Source organism: Trichogramma pretiosum, unplaced genomic scaffold (genome assembly GCF_000599845.2).
Source record: "Trichogramma pretiosum strain Unisexual culture from Peru unplaced genomic scaffold, Tpre_2.0 scaffold43, whole genome shotgun sequence".
Taxonomy (NCBI): domain Eukaryota; kingdom Metazoa; phylum Arthropoda; class Insecta; order Hymenoptera; family Trichogrammatidae; genus Trichogramma; species Trichogramma pretiosum.
Window position 1 is genome coordinate 1059519 of NW_019640864.1, and position 27102 is coordinate 1086620.

The window sequence follows — 27102 nt, forward strand, 5'->3', positions numbered from 1 at the left end:
GCAACAGTAGCGTCAACGAAATGCGCCCGCCGCGCGTCGTCCAGCATAAATATAGATGTTCTCTCTGTTTAAAAAGCCATTTTCGCCGTGTTTTGCATAATTCCTCCCGATTTCTTGAGATATCTCTCGTGCTCATACGAGCCGATCTATAGACACGTTCGTCCAGAGCCCGCGGAGTGTTGTCTCGTGTTTAGGTGTACAATATATATTTATATATATAGTTCACGCATTATAATACGTGCACGCGCGTAAAGAATTTCTCTCTGCAACGAGACGCGCACCGCATTAGCATATAAATCTTTTTTCTTCTGATGCAAAATTTACGATCGACGATGCTGTTTACTCGCTATTAAATGCATTATGCGCGCGCGCCCTGACGGCCGTGCATAATGCATACTCGAGTTGCGTACATGAAATAATTGGCCCCGAACTCGTATACGGGTGCCGGTGCGCGGCTACGAGACGAAATGCAAACGGATCGTAAAATGTTTTTTGAATAATTATAAGCGGCGAAAAATTGCATATTCATCTAGCAGCAGCCCCCGTGTTTTTGCCATAAAATTATCATGTTGTACTGCGCTTGATTGAACTATTACATAAATACGAATTCCCGTATCGGTTGCTGCTGTTACCATCATTTTAGTTGATTCGATTTCAGTACGTATAGAGAAGAAAAGCCACATGATCTCGGTTGCGTATACAGTGGATGTACCTCGGGAATTACCATCGAGAAATTCTTGATCGTTGCCGCGCAAGTCGAGTCGAGCTGCCGCGCTTTTTCTAGGCTTCTAATGGCCTATCTTGATAATCTAAGTAAAATGTTTGGCAAAAACTTGCAGGTAATAAGGAATACGAGCGAAGAAAAATGATTCAATTAATTGCGATTGAGCAAAAAATATAAGAAAAAAAACAATATGTTTTTCATCTAAAGAAATTATCGTTTGCTTTTCATTTTTGCAAGTGTATTTCACAAATAAAACGGAGTTAGTCATTGGTTCGATCGCATCTGTACAACGTTTTCTCCGCCTCCCGTTTAAAAGCCGCAGTAGAGAGAGAGAGAGAGAGAGAGAGAGAGAGAGGAGAGAGAACCCACGGAAGCATCAAACGCGAACTCGAAATCTTCCGGCGTAAACCGCAGCTCTCGGGGTAATTGCGCCGATCGATCGATCGTTATTACGACTATTAGAATTTTTGTACGCCGCCGCTGCTGTTGCAGCCGATGATCGATCCTGCGAGCAGTTTAAGAATTTAATCTGCCACGTCGAGTGCGCACCCGTGGTGTACATATCCGCGTGTGGTTGTGGATTACACTTGCGGTGAACGATCGATTTATTTGGAAAATTATGGTTCAAGGATCCTCTAATAGTATGGTGAAGAAAAATTGTCCGTTTTCAAGCTATATTGGTGTATTTAAGTTTTATTTATATATTTATAATTCTCAGTTAAATCGAATGTATAAAAATTTTTTTCCTACAAAAATGAAATACTTGTTTTTTCCGATATCCCCGAATTTAATTAAAATTTTTACGACCACCTATCATTTTTTTGTGAGAGACCAAAGTTGCCATTTTGAAATTGATGATTATTATAAAAATTAAATTAATATCTAGCTCAGTATAGAGTGATTCCAACAAAAAAGGGCAGGAGAGCTTTTTGTTTGAAATCATCTAAATTTTCAAAAAAAAATACCACTAAGTGATCTAAACACTGTTGTAGGGGCCTGTTTTGATAGAAAGTAACGTAGAACTCGATATCTTTCATGTACGATCCCGAACGTAATTTCAAAAAAATTTATAAAACTTTCTCAGAATTTAAGCTACTATCAGCGAATGGGCCTTCAAGTCTAATGTCTAATGTCTAATGTTGGAAAAAGAGAGCATCTAAAAACGTTGAAAAAGGGCTGTTTTTTTACGATATTCCGCTTGTTGGCAGTTACAAATCTTTCAATAGCTCATCAATTTTCGTAATCAATACCAATTTAGAGAAAAAAAATGTCAATTGTTATAAAATGAATGTACCTCAAAAAATCGTAAATATAATAACATGAGATTTAATGCGTATTTTAGTATAAAAATGAATTTCTTCGAACAGTATTTACAACATTTTTTCTCTTTATGAAAAAATTCGATTCAGAGCTTGAACCTCCGATACTCGATGTCCAATAAAAACATCGTATTTATTTTATGGCTCTTCAAAATTCGATTCAGTGCTTGAACCTTCGTCATACGATAACCAACTGAATTCATCGTTTCCATCTCGTGGAACTTCAATATTTGTATCAGTGCTTGAACCTCCGTCACTCGATGTCCAATATTCATAGTTTCCATCTCGTGGAACTTCAATATTTGAATCAGTGCTTGAACCTCCGTCACTAGATGTCCAAATGAATTCATCATTTCCATCTTGTGGATCTTCAGTATTTGAATCAGTGCTTGAACCTTCGTCATACGATAACCAACTGAATTCATCATTTCCATCTCGTGGAACTTCAATGTTTGAATCAGTGCTTGAACCTTTGTCACTCGATGTCCAATATTCATAGTTTCCATCTCGTGGAACTTCAATATTTGAATCAGTGCTTGAACCTCCGTCACTCGATGTCCAATATTCATAGTTTCCATCTCGTGGATCTTCAGTATTTGAATCAGTGCTTGAACCTTTATTACGCAATGTCTGCTCGTAGTCCATGATATTATTTTGTGGTCTTTCGGCCGGTGAATTTGCACACATATTGAAACGTAGATGCCACCTTAGTTCAATATCCGTCTGAAATCTATTAAGACAGGATAGGCAAAATACCTGATTTCCATTGGAAGACATTTTTTTCTCAATGAACTAAGACTTCGTAGTTTTTACACTTAATGACGTTACACCATTTCACAATTCGAATGGGTCAATAATAACCAATAATTTACCAGACTTTCTAAAGTAAACAGTTGAACGCGAATGTTGACATTGCCAGGGAATTTATAAATATGTCAAAGAAAAGTTTAGTTCAAAATCAAAACATAATTTTATGTCGTCATGAGATAGTATTTAACAGTTTTATGAGATAATATTTTCTATTCGGTAATGTCACCTAATTTTGACTGCCTGAAATTATACCACTGCCTACTCCTACTATGAGTCGTAGGACTTTTGATGCTATAGTGCGCACTAATATTATATCTGTTTGAATTTTATTCTAAAAGGTCAGTTGAAAAATTGGAAAGAACCTATATCTCGCTATCAAATAAACCTTTTAAGAACCTATACTATATACGAAGCAAGATTAATGAGATCTTGAGAGGCTCTGAGATCTCTTCTAAAAAATCCCTGCGCGAATAATTCAATCATTCGATGGAAAAAGTAAAAAAAAAATGACGCCAGCTCTCGAGCTATAAATCACTCGGCGGCTCGAGCTGCGGAAAAAAAGAACGAAAAAAAAACAGAAAAAAGGCGAAAACAAAACTAATTTGTATAACAGTGCCGGGATTCGGTGTAAAAAAGCTCACGATCAGCAGCAGCTATATAGCTCGGTAGCAACAGCAGCGGCGGCGTCGTCCCCATTCCGATTGCGTCTGTGTTTCCAAAATCATCATTCGGAGCATATACGTATAATGCTTGCAGTCAGTAGCAGCAGCATGAGCAATAACAGAGTCTACGCGTAGACCCGTGCGACAGATGCACTGCACATCGTCGTAGTGTAGGATGTATGTGTGTGCGCGTGTGTACGGGATCGCTATTAAGCGAAAGCGCGGAATCATCGTCGCTCTATTTTCGCAAAATCGTGGCCTGGGCTCGTGCTGCAAGCTGTACATAATATAGTAGATGTATTTATACACACGCACACACATACGTACAAGAAGAGAGAGAGAGAGAGAGAGAGAGAGAGAGAGAGAGAGAGAGGTATCGGACGAACGCGCGCAGTTGGCGCCGTATATAGTGGGCGTGTTAGCCGGCAAACCCGTTGGATGAACCTAATAAATTGTTTGTTGTAATTAAATGAGCTTCGGCCTCGTACGAGATAGAAAACAGAGGCGAGGGGGTAGGAAGGAGGGGGGCCGGGGGGAAATTTCATCGGGTTGCAGGGAAGGAGGTAATCGGGTGCAGGGCTTGAGATAAAGATAGATATCGAGTGTGTGTGTGTATGCGCAACTACTAGCGGCAGCAGCAGCAGCGAGATATATTGCCGCGCGTGCACTATACTGCTTTGCTTGGGGTGTATGTGCGATGCTATAATACGTTCGGAGGTGTATGAAAGCGGCGGAGGATGTGTGCCTGGATTTGTACAAACTACGCGTGCAAGTGGGTGATCGCCCAGCAGGCCGCAGTGAAAATTAGGAAAAGAATCATTCCAGAAATCGCAAGATTATTGTATTTAATCAAAAAACCGATGGAAATGTTTGAGAATTAGAAGCGCCTTCCACGAGGCTGATCGAGGCTTGAGATAAAGATTCGACGAGGTCGTTCGTAAGAATTATCTTGCGCGTGTGAACTAATCTCTATTCCATATTTGTCCTTCCATATTTTGCACTCGATGATTTTTTTTTTCCATTATCAAAGTGCGAATGATATCGAACTTTTAACAACATTTTTCGATGCACCAATTAACCATGATCATCTAATAATTTACTAGAAGATTGCATTAGTATTTCAGAAAAATTGTTCAGGTAGTATAACTGAATCAATTGCACAAAATTTATTAAATTTCTCGATCGAATTTAACAATTTTTTTACGAAATTTATTAAACGATCATAAATTCTGTAATTTTCATAGTTATGACTGATGGAGCCTTTAGAAAACGTTTATCCGTCAATTATAATTTCGAAGTGATCTATGGCCAAAATAAAAATTATCTTACTGTTGAACAGTAAGAGGTGTAGTAAATCTCATTTTGACAGCAAGTTTAGACAACTTCAAATAACAACTTTTTTTTCATAACCACGAGAGACAGATACCGAAAAAAAATAATAAAACCATTGTCAAAATAGTCAATTAAGTATGGAATTGCCACATTTTCGGTATTTCAACTATACGCAATCCTCTGAAAACGGTCTGAAATATTTTAATTTTACATTGAATGTTTTTGCGTGGAAGATCATAACGCAACAATTTTATAATTTGCGTCATTTTACAAAAAAATTCTATTGTATACGCTGATAAATATCTTAAAATTAAGTGACAAATTTTTCAGATATAAAATGATAAACGTCTAAGTACTCAAATTAAAAGTAAGACTTCGTCATTGAACAGTTTTGTTTAACAAGGCTATACACACCTCATTTCTCAAAAATGTGAATTTCAATTTTTTTGATAATGTCAAATAAATTCATATATAACATTGCAAGTTCCATCATAAATATGTAGCTTTCGAGTGGATCGTCAATTGCCTGCAGTTCTCTCTCTCTCTCTCTCTCTCGTAATGAAACATATCACCCATATGCGGCGAAAGGTGTTTTCCCTAACAGGGCGAGGAGCGCAAAGATATATAGATATATCCGACGTAACGTCGACTCGAATGGGAAACGCAGCGACAGTTTCCGACGAATGACGCGCACAGCGCGGTGAGAACCGCCCCTGCGCCAATACGCGCAGCATAATTAAACGCGCGACCATATAGCTCGAGAGAGAAATAGAATAGAATTGCGCGCCGCTCTCTCTCCGAAAAAGTTTATGGTACACGTCCGTGGTGGCCTTTTCCAGTTGCGGGTTTTAATAAATTTTTGCGCAAACAGTCGCAGAGGCGATTGAAATTCTTTCTTTTTTTTGCCAACGCTCACCCCGGGGCATATGTGCGCGCGCCGTTTAAAAAAAAGTGGAAAAATTGCTTCAATGGTGCGATAAATTGATGCAAGTTGATTGATTGAGTTTTTTTTGTGCCTGCGCGTCCGTATGTGGCCCGTGATATCTATACAGCTCAGAGTCGTAGAGAACGTCAGAAGAGAGGTTTTTCATTTTTGTCCTTTTTTTTTCATTTAGATGAATGTTCACCGATAGGCAATGATAGTCGAGTCGAGTGTAGCGTAAATTTTTCGCACTAAAATGAAAAGTACGTTTTTGGATTTTTTTCGGATGAATCGTAAACTTCGGGGTGATAACTAACAAAATTACTCGAATAAAGTTATAAAACCTGACGTACGTAGAGCATCTCCCATACTATGAATTCTCAACGACAATTAATCAAATGAAACATACGAAAAAAAACGAACAACAAACAGAAAAAAAAAAACAGTCGAGCAGCGAAAAAAAAAGAAGAGAACAGAACAAACGACTCCCACTTCATCAAACTTCGCAATAAAATAAAAAAGCCGAGCGTGTCCTCATAAAATAAACCCCTTGGAGAGAGAGCAAGAGAGCAACGAAAAAAAACAACAACGAAAAAAAAGAGAGAAGAAACGAGCGAAACACGCGAGTTCATGCAGCTTGCGCTCGCTCTCGATTTTATTTATATATATTTTGGCTGTCCTTTTTTTTTACTCGTGCGGCCCTCTCGACAATGCACTACTCGACGTTGCGCTCGCCAAGCGAAATACAAATTTTACGGCTCATTCAGGATCGGCTATATAGAGCTGTATTCTACATTGCGTACACCTACATGCATACATAGCGCCAGAGCGAGCGCAACGTCGAGCTCGCGATTTTTTCCACAGCGGCAACAGCAGCAGCAGCAGCAGCAGTCGAGGCTATATAATAGTTATGTCGCTGCTACGCACGCGGGCCGATTCGGAAAATGGATTTGACAGAAGGTTTTACTAATGCGCCCCCGCGCGTTATTTTGTATTTTATTTCGCGCGTATCTGCGCCAGCGTATACCCATATAGGAAAGGGTACACACGCATTTAAACGTATGCGTGGAGGCTGTTATAGTTATACGGCGAATTGGACACAGACGTTAACAGCACTCGTTGTAATGCTTTATAATGCTCTTTTCAAGCGGCCAAGCACAGTACGACCGAGCTCGCGCGCACAACATGCCATGCTCTCTCTGACCCGCACTGCTGCAGGGTTGTTTCCAAGTGCTCTGCTGCTGCAGAGTCAACTTTTCTACAATACGTTACGCCGGCTTATCTAGTTCATCTCGGGCAATTTATAATTATTCGCACGGTCAATTGGGAAGATCTCGAAAGATCCTTTTCGATTTTTTTTGGTCGTTGCGAGCGGCTACCACGATATGATTTGTAGGATAGAATTCAAAAGCATGCGAGACACTTTGTCAAAATGATACAACGGAATTGCTGATATATAAATTTTGCCACTCTCGACGAGGTATAAGTGTGCGCGCGCGAGTCGTGCTGCAGCGCCACGCAGAAATTTACACTGGAGCTCCGTTTTAATGACAATGACACACTCAAAAAATGAATTATAACGCGGGCGCTCACACGTAAGCTATACTACATTGCCGAGATGACGCGCTTCGAGAGCGGTAGAAACAAAAAAATAAAAATAAATTAAAAAAATAAAAAATTACGTTCCGAGCACGTACCCATATAATACGGAGTCGTAGAAAGATTTCTCAATCGAGGAGGTACGTATATGCAGTCGCGTCCACCAGTTAATTTGACTTATACGAGATATAAATATCATCTTCTCGCAGACAGAAGTGCTTCAAGAAGCGCATAGCTGGGCGCGCACAACCTGTTTTGTGCGGGGGCCTAATACTAAATATCCTGCATAAAGAAAACGAGACTACCGTTTTGTCTTTCTCTCCTCGGCCTGCACCAATTCTTCTCTCTCTCTCTATTTCTCGTATATATACGTACACGCGGCGACCTCCTCGAGCGAACGAGAGGGAGAGAAAGAGACAGAGAAGTAGCTGTAGCAAACTCCTCAGACATAATTTGAAATATAATTTATAAATCCCATTCAATTCAAATTACGGCTCCACTCTGTCGGATGAATAAAAGATGCAGCAGCGGATCCGCTGCTGCTGTACTGCTGCAACGCGCGCGCGTACATACAAGTACGATATTGCAATGTAGCAGCAGCAGTAGCTCGCTCGCTCGCGAAAGAATGCGCCGTGCGCCGCACGCGGACGATCGTGTGTGTGCAATAGCGCGGAGGTGCAATTCTTTCGGGTTTTACAATTGGGTTGTATTTACGCCCCGGTTATAAGCTTACGATATCGTGTCGCGCTGCTTTTAAACGGTACATATTATATACGTATCATACAAAACGATCCGAATCGCGACGATTTTTATCGGAGAGTATCGGAGCTCTCGAGAAATTACACTCGTGCTCGTGCGGATGGATCGATCGCGCGTCTCTCGAGCTGCTAGTTTATTCGCGTGTACGATACTCGGAGAATTAATGATAATTTCTCTGGAAGCAGCAGCAGCAGCAGCTTTTAACGTTGCATAAAAGCGCATATAATATTATACGCTATCGCGAAATCGCTCGGAGGCTAAACTGCCCCCGAAAACCCGATCCACCGTCTCCGATCTTTATCTTTATCCTTTGCTCTCTTTTTTGTTGCTGTTGCAGTGACTGTCCGCCGAGCCAGTAGTAGTACCTATATATAGAGAGATTCCTAAGATGTCTCGGACGCGCAATTTTAAGCTCTCTCGGACGCGATCTCTGTCTCTCTCTCTCTCTCGTATATAGCCCGGAGCGTCGCGCGCGTAATATACTTTGTACCGTGTACAGCTATACACACCGCACACACGAGGACAAACAAAAGCCGCGCGCCGCCGGATGATAATAAGCGAGCAGCGGCAACGGCAGTAGCAGAGCCAGCCAGAGCAAAGACTCGCACGTCGTAAATATGGTAATGGAAACGACGCTTTACCGATATATAGGTACTGCCTGCATATATATAGAATGAGAGAGAGAGAAGCTATTATGCATTATGTACGTATAGGAGAGAGTCGGGCGCAAAAGGGAATTAGGGGAATCATTTGTTAGAGAGACCTGTCCGTCCCAGCTGATATGCTCTCTGCGCGGCACGTGGGACACACCTACTTGACGGGTCCTTTTCAATTGACTATATCTGCTCGAATTATACAATCCCGTCCCGATTCTGCATTAGCCAGCAGCAGCACAGTCCTTGGGGGAACGGGAGACACGCTGATTTTATAAAAATCATGCTAAAATTCATTAGACTCGCTCGCTTGAATTTGTTATTTCATTTGTAATGGTAGCGATAAGAGATCGATCCGATTGCGCCGATAATAACGAAAGTACAAAAATGGCACATACGTTGCTCGCGAAATGTATATCGTACGTTGACGGACGCACGAGGTGAAGTGGCGCCAAGCAAATTATATCGACCTCGCGCGCACACGCGTTCGCAACAATACTCGACGAAGGCAGAGACAGAGAACCCACGTGCAGCGCGAGCTGCAACTCCCACGAAAGGAATGCGTCCGAGACGCGACGACGACGACGACGGCGATCGGAGAGCTGCACGGAAATGATTCTCCTTCGTGTGTATTCCAAGGCTCTCTGCACGCAGCAGCATGCGGTAAATCCAGCGCCACCGTCGCCGCCGCCGCCGCCGCCGCTACCCCGCAGGAGTCCATTAAGAAACGAGCGAGTAAGAGAGAGAATCTAAAGGGAATATGAATGAGAGCTGGCGCCGAAACTGAAGGGGGGTCTCTCTCTCTCTCTCGCTCTCTCCTTGTTTTTGCTTAAAATAGCGCGTGAAGCCTTGATTTATCGGCGCCCGCGTTGCGCCCTTTTCAGTTGTCACCTACCTCTTCCTGCAGTATTACTACAAGGGGGGTTTTATACTCCCTCTCTTTTGCCTGCACCTTTCCTATCCCTGGCATACATATAAACTCTTCCTATACTACTCTTCTCCTTCGCCTTCTACTTCTTCTTCTTACTTGTGCTGCTGTTACTAACTCCATTCATTCTTCTTTATCGCAAATTCGTTCGCTTCCTTTCCTTCTTTTCCATATATACTCGCAAATTCGTACGTTCCTTATTGTACTCTTATTTTCTCTCTCTCTCTCTCTCGTTCTCTTTTCTTACATTTGTCAAATTGCACGGGATTGCGCACGAGTATATCCCCGTGCCCCGACGAGCTGCAGTTACAAATACAGCACGACGTATATACACACTTACACCATTGGCCCGTGATTTATTTCACCGGAATTAATTCATTTGTCGGATTTCTTCTCTCTCTCACTCGGTATATATCGCTGTATGTATACGCTTCGCCGACTGCACGGGTGGCTCGAGCAACGACGACGACGACGACTTAAAAACCCCTATATTGCGTATAATGCGAGGCAAATTTTTAGCGTTTTAAAAGTCATTCGTTACGCGAGCACGACCCAAGGATTGCAGTGTCGATTCGCTTGTACCTAATATATAATGCACGAAAAAAAGTCGATGAAGATATACGTTATTTCGAGGTGCGCAAGTTTCACGTACGTCAAGCGACAGAGAAAGAGAGTTGAAATACCGTCTAATATTTTGTATACGATTTACGCCTCGTCGGTGACGCTCCGGGCCCGGGCGCAATATATATTCGCGCGTTTATCGTCGAACACGATCGACACCGAACGCGAACAAGATATTGCACAGACAAGCCTCAATAATCACCTTGTTATATGTATACGCACACATGCATACGGAGGTCGAAGATGTCGAGCGTCTCGTAGTATAGCTGATATACAGTACGGAGACACACTGCTGTGTTAGGTGTTATATACTTGGGATCGGTGAATCTTAGTCACACCTCGTATATACACACACACCTTCAGCATCGCGTGGTATAACATTATAATGCCCGAGAGCTCGACACACGATCTTGCCATTAGCTAAGACGCTTCTGCCCTGTGCTATATAGTACCTATACGTATTATATAGAGTGATAGATCGATCGCGACGCTTACGTTGACACGTGTCTTGCGAGAGAAAGAGGCCCCCCGATAATCATCGACATCAGCGCGTTCCGCTTGACACGAGGACGCTCGAGGAATCATATAGCAATAATCGTCGCCTTCCTCGCTATGCCATTATGTACTCTATACATTATACCAAAATGGACTTTTATCAGCGGTCACTTTAACCGCAAAAGAGCTTGTGTACGTACAATAGAAGTCGGAGTCGCTAAAGCACGTTTGAAGCAGCTTGCGCACAGTCTCTGTATATATACCAACGTGACTGCTCTTGCCTTGTTGCTGCTGCTGGTGCTGCTGCTGCTGCTGCTGTGCGCAGTCGAAAAAGAGAGATATAGCCGAAGGCAGACCGCAGAAGAGGAACCGCCAATTAGCTCGAAATAATGAGCGTGCCTCTTTCGTCGTCGTCGTCGTTTGCCTTTTGTTTTGATTTTTTTTTTTTTCAGTGCGCTCACCCTTATATATACCAGTGCTGTTGCTGCTGCTTTTGCTACATGCGATGTATTATATGTATTATATACCTATATTTAGTGCAGCGCGCGGCATCAAGAGCGCCTCGAGCAAGAAAGACGACGACGATATGGCTCTTTCTCTCTCTCTCTCTCTCTCTCTCTCTCTGTATCTCTCTGTGATGCTCTGCCGTTCTCCCCGTGTGCCGTAACGGCGCGAGTTTCCTCTCTTTATTAATAAGTTGATCATCATCATCATTGTCAGCAGCAGCAGCAACAGCCCAAACTGCTGCCGTACTTGTTTATGGCCGATGGGCAAAAAAACACATCGATGTTACCTTAATAATAGAAAGAACTTGCGAGCACCCGTGAGGAGAGGATCATCGTCGTCGTCGTCGTCGTCGTCCCATCTTTTGCGCGCAGTTTTTGGCGCAGGATAATTAGCTGCTTGTTCAAGGGGGGCCGATGTAACCATTTTCCTTTCCTTCCCATTTTTTTTTATCATCCAATAACAATACGTACTTGAGCCTTGAAGGTTGACTCGTGCGCGTCGCGGCACGTGTGCTTTGTCTATGATAATAGATTTTACGTGTTACACGCGCCGATCGAGCAGGAGCCTTCATTGTTCGATGAAGCGACGAAAGAGAAGAAAAAAAATTAATCGGAGGTGGGCACGACAAGTCGACTAACTCGATTAATACAGACGCAATATCATTCGCAACTATATGTATGCACGAACAAAAAAATACAGATCGTCGATACAATCGGGTGAGAACATTTCAATCAGTATAAATATAAACGACATAAATCTCCTCTCTCTCTCTCTCTCTGACGATCTTCGATTACCATCGCGGCACGCAGCATAAGAGACGTAGTATAAACGGACAAAAGTTTTTCATTCGATCAAATTATTACGGTTAGCGATATACTTGTCGTCGTCGTCGTCTTTGTCGTCATCGTCGTCGCAGGCCTGTTATATTCTCTTTTTTGCCGTATTACCCTCCCTCACCGTATCTGTCTCCCGCTTGCGCCAACTCGTCGTCGGATATTTTTTACCTCTTCATCGCAGGGCTAATTTAATTTATACTTTGATCGTCCAGCGAGGCTGTTTTGTCGGGCGACGAGACGATTTTATAATAGAAATCTATACCGGACTCTCGATACATATACACATGCGCGCGCGGCCACGTATCGTCCGAAAAAGCGAACCACGACTTTATTATACGGCTTGCGCTCGGATAAAAAAACTGCCGATCAATCGGTTCAATAAGCCGCGCGGAGGGATTTTAGCAGGCGGAACGATCGTCTCAAACGTCCCCGAGAGTCTCGAGTCAATTTTTCCAATGTAGGTGAGTATATATAATATTGGGACTTGATAAAAATTCGGAGCAAATTTTCTTATAATCCATGTGCACTTGAAAAGAAACTCGATGCCATCGACATGCTGGAACGTCGATGTGTACATTGCAGCTCGAGTGGCAGAAAAATAATTGATCGCCTCGCCATTAATTATCAGAGATCCGAGCTCGTCTCGTCTCGCGGACAGCTGACGATGTTGCCACGCTGTACATATTATATTGGCCTCCTGCGATCGGTTCAATAATATTCGCGTATTGGACGGCTCGCGACGCGCCGCACGTGTCTCAAATATTGAGAAGCGCCAAAAGCTCCTCGATCTTCGAACGGACGTGCACCACAAGGAACGACAGTTGATGTGCAACGAAGCAAAAAAAAAATGATGTCTCGCACTCAATAAAACCTTTCACCTTATCAAGCTCGACTGCATTAATTAAACATTTCGCGCGCGAGCATGCATCGACGCTTAATTTGGCATTCCGACGTGGCCCGACGACGACGTTGCGCACGCGGACCTCACGTGATGACGTTAGTGCGTGCGGAGATCAGGAAAAAAAAACATCGCCTCTGCGCATTCAGAGATTGGAAACTGCGTACCAGCAGTGTTATTTATTTATTTTTTTTTAATTTCCATGCGTTTTGCAATTGTTATTTTCACGAAAAGATATCGAGTATATTATACGCAATTGGACGAACAAGTGACAAATATTTTGTCGAGACTTCTGGGTAAATTTATACGGTATTTTTAATTTTAGAGCGGCGTAATTTTGAAAAAAGTCAAACAACTTGTCATCGCGAACGAGAGAGGGAGAGAGAAGAGCGAAAAAAAAGCGTATGTATAACGCCGCACGCGACGATCGTTTTAAGGTATATAATCAAGCGCGCGACGTCGTCGTGCGGCTCGAAAAGCCCGGACACGTCAGCCAATGAAAAAACTGCTTCTCCAGGGCTCGCGACTTTCTGATCTGCATGAAAACACGCTGACATTTTAATGCGTCGTGTGACTTTTGTCGTATACAATTTTTATTTAGACGTTTTGTATTTTATTTTATTTTTTTATCAATCTACGTACGCTTCTAAAAATATATCGACGCGTTAATCAAAAAAAGCTTAGGCCCGTAATCGGAAATATGAGAGATGGCTCGTTTTTCCTGAAAAGTCGTCTCGTTGCGGGCACGGCTTGTACAAACGATTAAAAATTACTTAAAGCGCGCGATATATATTTCTCGAAATTTAGTAAAACAAGCGTCGTCGTCGCGGCTGTATCCCTCACTTTTTTTTGTACTACTGCTGTACGCCGGCGATGTAGTAGTACTGCACTACACTCGTGATTTTCTCTCTCTCTCTCCATCTCGTTCTTGTATATAAAATAAACGATGTCGAGCAAAGTAGAAGCTTCGCCGATTTATATATTACTCGGCACGACAACGTAAAAGCCAGGCAGTAGCACATCCGTCTCTGCAGCTTCTTCTCAGACTGCTGCTGCTACCTACCACTACTCTTCTTCTTCGTCTTCTCCTCCTCGGGCTTTGCGCAGCAAAGAATGATGAAGTGCGTCAGCCTCTACGCGGTGCTCCATCTTGCTGCACAGGGACCTCGAGAGAGTGCAGTAGTGCAGCCCTCAGCTGCTGCTGCTGCCTACTGGTATATGGTGTGCTCGCGGAATGAGACGCGAAAGGGATAAATCGCCTCGTGAATGTTTTGACATCGGTAACGCGCTAATCGCCCTTTCCACTTTGGTCGATGTCGCGCGCGCGCCCGTAATATTTTCTGCCCCGGCATGTGTGTGCCCGCCCGGCGCATTACTCGGCCCCATACTGTACACACGTATACGAATTCGCGGAACAAGCTCGTGAGTCTAATTGTCGCTTTCCATGAGGCTATATAAGTGACTTGTACTTTTGCGCGCGAAAAACAAAAGGAGAGCGTAGACGAGGCAACGGAAATTATAGAGATATCGATTTTCGCGAACCGATTTTTACGATATATTCGAGGCACGCCTCGCGTTTATAAATATAAATACGCGACTCTCTCGACGCGAGAGAAAAAAGAGGGAAAACATCAATATGGGCGCTTATTCGCCGAATGCGAATGCGAGCTTGCAGCGGCAGATCTCGCGAAACATCTCGAATCGGCGCGCCACGCGGCTTATTCCAAAATTACATGGCACACGGATTTCGCAGTCGCGCGTCAGACAAGCGAAGACACGTGTAGGTCGGGGACGGATTTATACCGGCATTGTCGAAAGGCGCGAGCGCGACAAATGTCTCTTTTCAGCCTCCTTTATTTTTTACCCGCGCGGAGACTTTGCTGCTGTCTCCGTGCATGTACGTTTGTACTCTGTGTATGCGCGCTTGCAGATGTGCGTGTGTGTATGTGCGCTCGCGTGTGCCAGGGTACAACGTTTGTGAGTACATATACACGTACGTGTGTTCGTGCGTGCATATGTAACTGCAGCTGTGAGACACTCGTCAAGAGACACGTATACACGCGAGACGTCGGCGGCTGCGACAGTTTACGGCCACCCTCGGAGCTTAACTCGACGGACTTGGGATTTTGTTCGCTTCTCATGTCTGCGACTCGAGCGATAGAGTCGGAGGAATTAACCAAAAAATCTATGATTCAAACGATTTAATCGGAGTTCCAGCTCGAACGTTGAATTCGAACAGGGTTACTTTCTGATTGCCCTTTAGAAAGGTAGTCAAGAAAACTATGACTTTGATGAAGCGATTTCATGTAAAATTAGACGTTAAAATCAAAGTAACCGTTACTGAATTTTAATTAAGGGGATTTTATATGAAATCCCACTTGAAAATTATTGTTGATAAATATTTTACAAAAATTTCATAAAAATACATTTCTATATAATATTTTTATTGACTCAAAAAACTTGAAAAATTTAACTCTATACTCAAATTCAAACGTTTTTATTGAAAATAATTAATGTCAGCTTTCATCGCTAAATGGCGAGTACTTTTATTTATAAATCTGCAATTGGAAAAGTGAAAATAAAAGTATAAGAAGCAAGGTATTACAACTAGATAAATCAGATTTTCTTGTAAAATATTTGGTATCCTTTAATATCTTTCTGGTACTTCATTTAACTATATGAAAGCAATAACAACCTAATTTTACCTAAATTATGAGATTAGCTTTAAGAAGACAAGTGCAGATAAATTTTGATTATAGATTGGAAAACTGTGAATCATTCACTGATTTATCTAGCTCATTGCGCAAAAAAATTCATGAAATGCAGAAAAAAAACAGAAAAAAAATTTAATTCTGTACCCAAAAATCATGTTGCGAAATTCAAACACGAAAAAAAGATATAAGAAAATCATAATAATAGGAACTTCTGGTAGCAATTAGTCCCTTTCACGTCGTTCATTAGCTCTCTCTCACTCTTTCTCGCTGCCGGGTAGGGCACGCGGCAAAAAGACCCAAGACGATGGCGGCGGGCGCGCGAGGAAGACTTTAATAGTATGCGACATCGATGCATCAGTTAATTCTGGAAACGGCTCGTCGCGCTCGGGCGGACAACAAGCGTACAGCAGGCAAGAGCGAGCGCAGCAATTGCGAGCCGCCGAGGCCTGCGCTAACCCCGTAGTGCACGGTGACGAGCAAAAAATATTTATATGCCCAAAAGCGACAATTACGACGTGACGGAAGCAAAAAGCATGCATTCGTGACGCTCTCTCGCTCGAGTATTTAGTCAAGATTTATGACTCCTGGGAGTTTGCGTATACGCGCCAGGCTGAGAGGCAGCTAGCGTGCGAGCGAGATTTCTGCCATTGTGGTGTATTCGCGATAAGTTTCTTTGGCTATATTAAATTGATGCACGAGGCGCTGCACAAGCGATATAAAAATGAAAATTCGACGTCGAGCCACGCGCTTTTTCGGTGTATTTTGGTGGCTATATAATACGGATACGCGTTGATTAATCGTGTCGCATTTAGTATCCTGTCTTCGCCCCTTTACACGAAAGCTCCGATGTACACTTTTTCCAACGAGCTCATCCGCATTACGCGCAGCTACGAGAGAGCTGGAAGCGCTGGTTAACTGGAAAACGCCCGGTCCGGTTAAAGCAGCTATTCTTCGACGCAGCTTTTTATGAATAATAGGAACAACTTGCGATGCACCTTCCTATACATCTCGTATATGTATAATAACGCACAAGGACGAAAGGCGTCGTCGTCGTCGTCGTCTTCTCTCTATTTAGCTTTTGCGTACGAGCTCGAGCGATGGATCGTTGCGGCTGCAAACATAAATTACTCCGAGCGTACAGAGCGCATCTTCTTCTTCTTCTACTTCTTCTTCGTTCTCCGCGCGAGCGAGAGCGAACGAGAGGGAAATAAAGCGAGCCTCGCTCGAGCTCGAGTTTATACGGCATTAAGTGGAAGTGAGTTATTTGCGTGTGTGACTGATGGAACGCGCACAGATCGGAGCTACATGTTCTCGTATACATATAAACGTATTATATGTGCCGTATAACGACGTGTGTCTTCGCGATATGCACGCACGATCTAATACGTTTTGCAGCGGACCTATTTTACGCACGAATATCGGCGTGCGGTGTGTGTACTCGTTCTTTTTTACATTAATTACATACCGACGATTACGAATAATATTAACGAAAAAGAGAGAGAAAGAATTTTCAAGATTGTGTAGTCGATTTGTATGTTATTAGCGCGTATTACAACACCCGAACGAAAGTACAACGTGTATACGATACGCAAAATCACGTCAAATACGAGTGTATTTCGTTGATTTTCTTGTTTTTTTCGTTTCTCAGTAACTCTGGACGATTTCAAAGTCACTTATGACGACGGGGGCGGAGGGGGCAGTTACTGCTGTAGACACAAACCCGCGACACGTCGAAATGTATCTTTCTTTCTTTCTCTCTCTCGCAAGCGCGCGAGCGACACAAATTCGTGCAACATGCTTTTCCGCCTTATGTGTGTGTGTGTGTGACTCGTGTCAGCTGTCAATCATACGTGACTCGCGGAGATCTCGCGTCGGCACACGATTCTTCAATCACACACATAGACGCAGCAGTAGCAGCAGCGGCAGCCGTCTCGGGTATTATCACGGCATTCGGGAAAAATATGACATACTGTATTATGATCTAAAGAAGCCGATACACCACTTCTTCTTTCCGCCTCGTATATGGCTCGACGACACACGTATAATACTCGAGAAATGACTAATTTGACACTTTTCTTCGCGCGGAAAAGAGACATTTATTTTCGTAGCATTCCGTGCGTATAATAGCCGAAAAATGAGGCAAACCTCTTTTGGATGCGAGAGAAAGAGAGAGAAAGGGAGTCGTTGTAAAGCTGCGCAGACAGAGCGCGGAGAGCCGGGAAAATTTATAGACGCGGCGTACAGCGAGCGTGATTAATTCGTGAGTGATTTAGGATAAAGTGGATTATTTAAGATACGGAGGCAGAAGAAAAATAAAAACAACAATGAGCGATTAATAAAGACGCACTTTGCTGCTCTTGAAAACATAACACCCGAACCCCGCTTCCGTGTGTGTGTGTGTGTGTGGTTTTTTTTTTATTATAATAAGCTCACCTCCTCGAGATCTTAGATCTCAGCTGTATTACGTAATACGTTCTCGTTTGTTTCTCTCATTTTCCCCGCGCGTATAGTTCGCCGCGCGCAGATACGGCAATTTTCGCCCCCGCCACGTGCATACGCTTAATAAAGTCTTTGACGATTAAAGCCTCGTGCGCGTGTAAGTATGTATATACGCGTACTCCATGCCGGCTCGAACGAGCCAATTATAAAGGGCCCGTTTATACGAGGCGAACAATTAATAACGCAGCTCGTCGTAGATGTATCTAATTCTCTCTCTCTGCCGCTTGTTCTTTTGCGCGAGCAGGCGGCATAACGTAGGAAAACACGCCGTGAGAGGCCGTTTACTGCTATACGTATAACGTTGATTTTATTAATTAACGCATCGTCGGCAGAGATTTTCGGAACATTACATAAGAGAGCCGGAGAGGAGGAGCGGGGGTGGTGACTTTGCGAAAATTATTTATATATATCTGTGCGAGGCAAAATAATTAGACAAATTGGGTAAGCTCGAGCTACGTACGGCACGCGTAGTTTGTCATTAGGATTTTCCGAGGGGGGCCATTAATTCCTTCTTAATACCTTCTTTCTTCGTCGCGCGCAAGCTTCAAGCGATATTTGGTATACACTGCATCACGACTCGAGCGAGCGATCGCGTCGCGCCCGTGAGTTTTGAAAAGCTTGGATGATAAATAAGAATCTATAAATTTTCAAGCGCACCTCTCGCTTCTCGAGCTATATCATATAATACTCGCGTCGGCTGCGTTTGCAACCAAAAAAAAAGAGGCTATAAAACCTTTATGTACACTCGAGGCAGTCTCAGATCTCTCCAGCCACGAGGACAATAATGCATATTCAAGTGGGTGCGCTTGGAAGGACTCATAGATCTCGCGCGCGGCACTTGTGGATCGCAAGTCAAGTAGTTGTTGTTGTAGCGGTAACTAGTGTTATCGGTAGTAGCAGCAGTGGTGGTGTCTGGCTCGACTCCGCGGGAAGTCGCGACGCGCAAGTAGTTATCCAGAGCCGCGGGAGTGTAACGACAATGTCGCGCGCCACGCGTACTCCATCATCCAAGCACGTAATGTTGCGCGACTCGCGGACTCGATAAGGAAAAAAGTTTCGCATAAAGGTGAAAAGGTATATAAATATCGAGCTTGCGAAGTTCGATGAAAGAGGAGGAGCTTACATCGAATCGTACCAGCGTATTACTCAGTCCACACCCACAATCACGATCGGGTATCAAAGCATAAATACATCATCGTATTTCGACACCTTAAAGGCTGCTGCTGCTGTTTTTAAATTATTTTTTCTGGGTCAAGAACTTGCGCGGGTTCTCAACGTTCGCTAGTTTATATCGTATACACCGCGGCAACAGCAGCAGCAGCTCTCGTGCGGCTTAACTGTAAATATATCCCGACAGCGGCTCGCGTGTAAATCGGCTAAATCGCCACTTAATCTCGCTGAGAGAAAGATCCAATATCGCCTCTAGGATAGGCGCATGCATTGCCTTGGTTACGCGTGTGTGCATAGATATAGATACATGCACGCGCGTACACATACGCGGGACAGTTATAATTACCGCGCGGCCACATATAAAGATGTACCATATATATACAGGCTGTCGATGGAAGATCGCTTATTACGTACTGTATGCGCGCGGCCGGCTTGGAGCGCATTATATTATACACAAACTTATGTATGTATAATGGCCTGGTGTGCAGGTAAGATAGACGAGGATATATCGACGCGTATTATAAGCTTTTAGCATGTTATGCGCGGCTAAGAGCGAGCCCAAAGCTGCTGAGCAGAAGCGACTTGTACAGGAGAGTGGGGGAAGATTTTTCGTACCTCACCGCAGACCGATTAGATAGATCTAGGCGCGCGTTCCTTACACACTCGAAGTAAATTATTATTAAATAATTAAAATCACGCCAGTTGCACTCATGATACATATGAAAATGAATGTTTAATTTATATATACTGAAGATGAACTTAATTAACCAGTTATCAACATAAAATATTTCATTAATTTTTAATCGACTATTTATTCGAGTTCAAAATTGGCTTTGATTTATTTGCGACGCAAATATTGTACTGATGAACACAAAAATAGCAGGATTGTTAGTTTTTACACTCGAGTTTTGACGAAATGACTGATAGTAGAAGGATGATAGAGATAAGATAAGAATCTATTTTTGCATTTAAAATTACTTTTTCATGCAAATTGTCATCAGTGAAGTTTTCGTATACGATGAGCAAAAGTTCATGCATTTTTTATGAAAAAAAATGTTGGTGTCGATTTGAGACCGTGAATTAAAAGGACGAAAAAATATGGATTTGCTCATGTACCAGACTTATAAAATCAGCCATTATAATGTACGATAATTAATAATATATACTCGTGTGCGTACACGCTCAAGCGCAGTACTTGCTCATGCGCCTATAACAATTGTGGAAAGATTGTCTCCGACAGCACGTTAACGCGGCAATCGTAACGCGATTGCACAGAGGCTTGTGCAGTAGACACTTAACGGCAAGCTGCTGCGCATACAAGATCGCGCTCTTTTCTCGCACTCCAGCTCTCGTACGAACGAGGTGCTTTCGTTTTACTCCACTTCTATCTCGGCGATTACGGAGCCCAAACGCATTCTATGGTCTTCGCAAAAGAGATCTCCTCGTTAACGCGCAAATCTTGCATGATGCACATGTGCTGCTGGTGCCCGTAAGAGCTGGAATAACAAAAACTCTGCGACGACGATAAAAACCTTGGCGTGCGTCAAGTGTGCAGTCGATATCGTGATCTCGGGACGTGGTTATTAGCGGCTAATATACCTTCCCTATTTTTACAGCGATCGTTTCCTGTGCCCCGCTCATTCTACTCTAGACGAAAAACGAGCGAGGCTCGCGATAGAGTCGAATTTGTCCATTTCATGTTTATTCAGCGCGTATTCAAATGTCCGCAGCTCGAGCGCAAAAAGGCAAAAGGTGTTTCCCGCGTGCTCGCCGTTCTGTGCAGCCTGTCCGTCTCGATATGTATATAAATACATTTTTTTCGATTCGGATATGCGTGCAGTGCCAACGTAGAAAATTTTTTTTTCTCACATATCAGCGGTTCTCGTGCTCGAGCTGCTCCTATGCGTCTGTGTGTAAGTGTGTGTATGTGCAGTGCACCACACAGTTCTTATTCGAAGGTCTATATCTTGAAATGGCAGGTACACATATCGTATGTACGCGCCCCTTTGGACGAATGCACTTTCGATGTCGAGCGTTCGTGTTTACCGTGGAAAACATGCTCGCGAACAGATGTCTCAATTCGTTTCTGCGCTCGCACACACATACGCGTACAGGCCATACAGAGGCGCACGCACAGTCGCGAGCCGCTGCTGCAGTGGAATATACGAGGCTCGGGCAATTAAATATATAAATTTAAGCTGCTCTAATTAACAGCAATGCGAAAATACATCCGATACATGTAAATGTATGCGCGAACGCATTTTAACGCGTGTTCGACGCGTTGTATATTATAGAGCTACAGCGACAGCAGCAGTTTCTTGCTGCTGTCGAACTTTTTTGACGCTCGAGCGATCAACGCTTTCATCTCGCAGCGACGACAACGACGACGACGACGATAATAAATTTCTCCTCCGATAAGTCCAAAGCATATAATAGACTTTCTATCGGGAAAAACGAAAAAGTTTTATGTTTTCGATACCCTGAATTACACTAGAGCTTGCACATGTGTGTGTGTGTGCGTAAGTATTTAGGAAAATTATACCGAGTAAGGAGGGTGGTATTTCAGCCCACGGAAAAGCTCGCCATTGAATTCCCGGGATCGATGGGCCGCTCCGCAAGTGCAGCGGTGTACAATACGAGCTCGACTCAATTATCCGAAGGGCCGAATCAACGACTGGAATTATAGCATCGGCCGCCGCACTATCGTCTGCGCGGTGCGTCCCCGCCGTTACTCTCTTGCGTCAGTTCTCTCTCTCTCTCTCTCTCTCTGTCTGCGCGCGCCTGTTAAAGGCAAATAAATTAAGGTAAAGCGTCGCGCGCAATGCTATACGTACGTACGTGTACGCACACACGCAGCTGCATATACCTACCACTATATACTGCAAAGGCTTATCACGCATACAGACGAACGGATTGGCAGTGCATATGTATACATCGTGGTGCATGCGGCTATAAGGTATACAGTATACATACGTACACACATATATATAGATTTTGCTGCAGATGCCGTGCGCGCACGCGATGTGCTGTGCACACTGCACCATCGATGTCTTAATTGCTGCACATATACACGTATGGACTGCATAGAGATATATAGACGACGACGTGCTGAATATCGTACTTGTGTGTATCTGTGTGCGAGTTCGCGTACATGCCATGCAATTGGGGTTGTCTCGTGTATTATGAATACTAAGTTCTTCGCAGAAAGTCGCGGGATATAATACGTTATATGCCAGTCGGTGCACATTGTGCATATACTTTGCAAAATATATACGCCTTTTTGAAATAAAATAAAAAGCAACAACAGAGGAGACGCTCGAACTGCAGAGAGGGCTAAAATAACACCGAAAATACACTTGTACAACAGAGTGGTAATGAGATAAAAAATATGTTACGAGAGCAAAAAACAGCTGTCACTCGACTCTATCTTTCTCTCTCTATCTCGCGCGTAGGCTCGAAAGGGTGGAGAATTAGCTGGAATTTCAGATTTTTGTACGCTTTATTGTCATTTTTCTATGGCTAACGGTACAAATATCGTTTTTTTTTTCCTCCACGCACAAAAACGCCCTCGTAATTTATGTCTCGGGCGGTCGCACGCGTAAAAAAATAAAAATAAATAAAAAAACAATAACATAGAATAAGAGAGGAGAGAGTGGCTGCTCGTCGCTCGTACAGCTAACAGAGATTAGTTTGAGAAATATATTCATCGCGCAGACCCACACGCACATTACATACGTGCGCTGCACGAAGAAATGCAAACACAGAAGGGCAGCCTCCTAATAATCCAAGAGTCATTAATATGCTTCTGAGTAGGTTCGTCGTGTTGTACACGTTTTTTTCGCTCGCAGATTCACACGGTTCATCAAGTCTGTTTATCATATTTTAGTTAGCATTTTATTTTTCGCGTCGGCGTCACGTCCGAGCTGGTAGCAGATTCTTTTTTGTTTCTCGGCGTTCAACTCGAAAAAATCTACTAAATTTTCAATTTTGAAGTCGTTCCCATGCCTAAATTACAGTTTATCGCTTTAAATGTCCACACATTTTATAATAATATAATGTCAACGTGAACATATTTTTGGGTGCTTCGAGCGAGTTTTTATGATTAATTTTAAAGAAAAGTTCTCCGTTTTATTACAAAGTTTAGCGACTTTTAATCCTCACATTCTTTGGTAGAAATTCTCAAAATATGGTGCCTTTATGACAAAAAAATGATCATTTAAAATGTTTTAAAAAGTATAACTGCAAATTGGCTTATTGTTGCGATTTTTCCGTTACAATTATGTAACAAATGTTTTTGAAATTATTGAAAAATGACCATTTAATTGTGTCAAAGAACTGAGACAATTTTTCAACCACTTTAAATACGATGAAACCACTTTGTGTTTTCGCCAATAGATGGCGAGTACGATTATCTGCAAATCTGCATGTGGCGAAGCAAAAATGACTGTATAATTCTTTCCAAAAGTATTGAATTTGTAAGAAATGCGGAAACAAATGCTGAAAAAAATCAAAAATTTCCTCCAGAGTATAATTACCTATTCAACAAGTTCTTGGGATAAAAAAAGCGAATTACGAATGAAATGAATTTTCACCCTCTCGGATTCCGAGGTTTCTTCTTCCTCTCTCTTACAGTGTTTAAACCTCGTGCAAGAGAGAGAATGAGAGAAAGAAGGCGAGAATAGGTCGAAAAAACATAAAGTTTCATGCCCTTACTTCTTCGCAGCCGTTGTATATGCTAATGCGAGACGGATGTCTCTCCTGCGCTCACCTCGTTTTCATCTGTTATACTGGTTGATTTTTTTCCTCTTTATTTCGTGCTTACCCGGACACCCTTTTCTCTCTCTCGCTCCGATCGTTCGAAGCGCACGAGTATCAAAGATCCCTTCGGCCGTGTTTTATCCGCTCGCCCTTTCAAGCGCGAGCTTTTTTTTAATCATCTTTTATGCGAGAACGTGGTAGGTAAATTTTTTTTTTCTCCAAATCCGAAGGGTTAGCATGTGAAATCGGTATAACGAATCGATCGCGTGGTTCAACCCCCGTTCCGATGTGCTGCAATGTTGTAAAACACGACGAGGGTGTTACGTAATGTATAAACTCTTAGGCTCGCATTTATTATCTGGCCACGATACTTGGGATTAGTTTTCGGCACGTTATATCGCGAGAGCGCGCGCTCACCATCCATGTTGCATCTCACTTTTTCTGACTTGGTTCGCGTTCGGATGTGAAAATTGAAACGCGCCTATTTATGAGCTTTTACATGGGAATGCCGCCGCCTCTCATGGCGCACAGACATCGAAACACGCGCGATGGAGTCGTACACAGTGCAGCTCGTATAATACAAGACAGAAATCGATCGCTTTTCGAACGTTATACAGAAGTGTATGCGAAATTTACGAGGCTCGCTATCACGAAACAAGGCGATCGAGCGCCTCGTTACTCGGACAAGTCAGGCCCGTTCGAGATTAGCTCCGAGAATAGCGCTTCTATACGGCCATGTGTATATGTGAGTTGTTGCACGAGAGACTTTAACCTATGCACATATCCATACGGGTAGGCCTGTATACCTATATGGCTCAAACCGTTGTAGTTTTTCGTTGTGTCTTTGCGAAACGAGAAAAAAAAGTTTTTTCCTCGACCACAATGCAAAATTTCACAACGATATGTTAAGTTACGGCGTAGTGTAAAAGACACCTTGGCGCACGAGCCAACGAACTGTGTGAACAACAGATCCATATCCTTCATTAATTTAATTAACCGGATGTATAATGCGCGAAATCTCGGCTATGCATAAGACGAGTTTTATTTCTGTCTCTCTGCACGTGTGTCGAACAGCATCCATGGCGAGCGAACAAGTGTGTCGACTGTGCAGAAAAAGACGAAGAAGGAACAAAAAAGATGATAATGAAAAAAAAAAAAAATAAAAAAGTAAAGGGAAAAGAGAGGTGGACGAAGAGGGACCGGAAAGGCGTTAGTGCCACTAAACAGATATGATAAAATAAAGGATAAGAATCTGCAGTTCTCGCCACAATACGCACTCGGTCAAATTAAAGCCTCCAAACACATCCGAGTATAGTATCCGTGCTCGGGCGAAGGATAAGAAATGTTATTCGTGCAGACGTAGCGAGTGCGAAAGACAAGAAATCTCAGGGAAGATGTGTGTGTGCGCAACAGAATAAAAACAATGCGTAAATAATGGACATCGTATTTACGAGGATTAAAAGGATGTTTGGAGGTCTCGCGATCGTGACCTTGTCCCTTTCGCGCGTCGTGGGCGTTTCGTGTGCGTCGAGAGACTAACACACAATGCAGTGCGTACTCGTTCGCTTCGTAATTGGCGTTATTCTTGGTTTAATCAACGTATATCGACGCTGCGCGTGGCTGTCAAAAAACAGGTAGCTTAACGAACCTATACAGGCGAAAGATAAGATTAATTTCATATAAAATGTGTCAAAAAATGTCTGTCGTTGTAGTACCAAGTCGACTCGTTATCTTTACAAGGGACAGTGCGAGTTTTTCGTCATACAAAAAAAAACCATTCAGTTCTGTTTTGTAGATATGAAAATTAACTGGGTGAATGAGTGAATGAATGAATGAAGGAATAAAAAAAGACCCGCGCGAGCAGTAGCCACGACGAATGTAGCCGTTATCCGTGCACACCGATTGTCGCGCGGGACCGACGACGACGCAGCGAATTGAAATGAGGCAAAATACGTACAAGTGTTTCCAGAATATTGTCAGATAGAAGAGACGACGACGACGCCACAGGGTTACATATCTAGACGACAAGGTTGTAAATGAGCAAACTCGTTGATAATAGAGTTTATAGGGGGAGAATCGGCGGAAGCTCTGCTATAAGCACGCCCCGACGCTAATTCGATAAATATAACGCGTAAATCGGCGAGCACAGATAAACGAAAATTAGCGATTATAACATATCTATATCTATTCGAATATTTGTCAACGACGTGTTTATTCAATATATCTCGCAGAAATATCCACGAATCCTTGCCTAATAACGTACGGCCCTATTATGCGTGCCGCAGCCGTGTACTGTCTCAAAAACCAAAAAAAAGAACGTATTTTGGTCGAGGAAAAAATATATATAGCGTCCAGCAAGAGATCCGAAAATGTACACTGTGCTGCTCGCGCGCGAGTTTTAACGAAATAAATTCGAAAAAAAAAGCAGACTACTTCGAACGTTTTGACAACAATTTCCACTTAGCGCGTCCTCTCGCTTTTGGGTTATACGTATATAACCGTACACACTCGCACACACACATTCGCTCGCGCGCAGACAGCGCGTCGTAACAAAATTAGCCAAAGATCCGAAAGTTTTATTTTTCGGGAGAAGATGTTGCCCACGTTGGGAGCCAGTTTTTTAACGAACGTCGAGCCCCGTTTGTGTTTCTTCTCTCCCTCTCGTCGATCGTTTTTTTTTTAAGCTTTTTATCTTTTCATTTTGCAAACGACGAGTTGTATAACGCGAACGAGATGCGAACGAGAAAGAGAGATAGAAAGTAAAAGAAAGAAAGAAAGAAAACAAAGAAACAAGTGGTATCTGTACGGGGGGAAGAGAAAGAAGTGAAAGAAATGGGAGAAGAATCGGTGGTAATGGTTCCGGTTGATAATGTACCTGTTGCACATGCGGCTTTCG

The 27102-nt window shown here is 43.0% G+C and overlaps 2 protein-coding genes across 2 annotated transcripts in view; both read right to left on the reverse strand.

Annotated features, from left to right (window-relative positions):
• Positions 1-2030: 2030 nt before the first annotated feature.
• LOC106649713 lies at positions 2031-2947 on the reverse strand. Its single transcript, XM_014367297.2, has 2 exons — positions 2622-2947; positions 2031-2549 (listed from the first exon to the last, which is right to left on the reverse strand). Exon 2 carries the CDS (start codon positions 2547-2549, stop codon positions 2130-2132), a length of 420 nt encoding a protein of 139 aa, XP_014222783.1. The 5' UTR covers positions 2622-2947; the 3' UTR covers positions 2031-2129.
• Positions 2948-4589: 1642 nt separating this feature from the next.
• LOC111693228 (probable serine/threonine-protein kinase samkC) overlaps positions 4590-27102 on the reverse strand; it is a 57799-nt gene continuing 35286 nt past the window's right edge. Inside the window, exon 7 of the mRNA XM_023457521.1 lies at positions 4590-4661. Coding sequence (XP_023313289.1) covers positions 4590-4661 — 72 coding nt within the window. The remainder of the gene's footprint in view (positions 4662-27102) is intronic.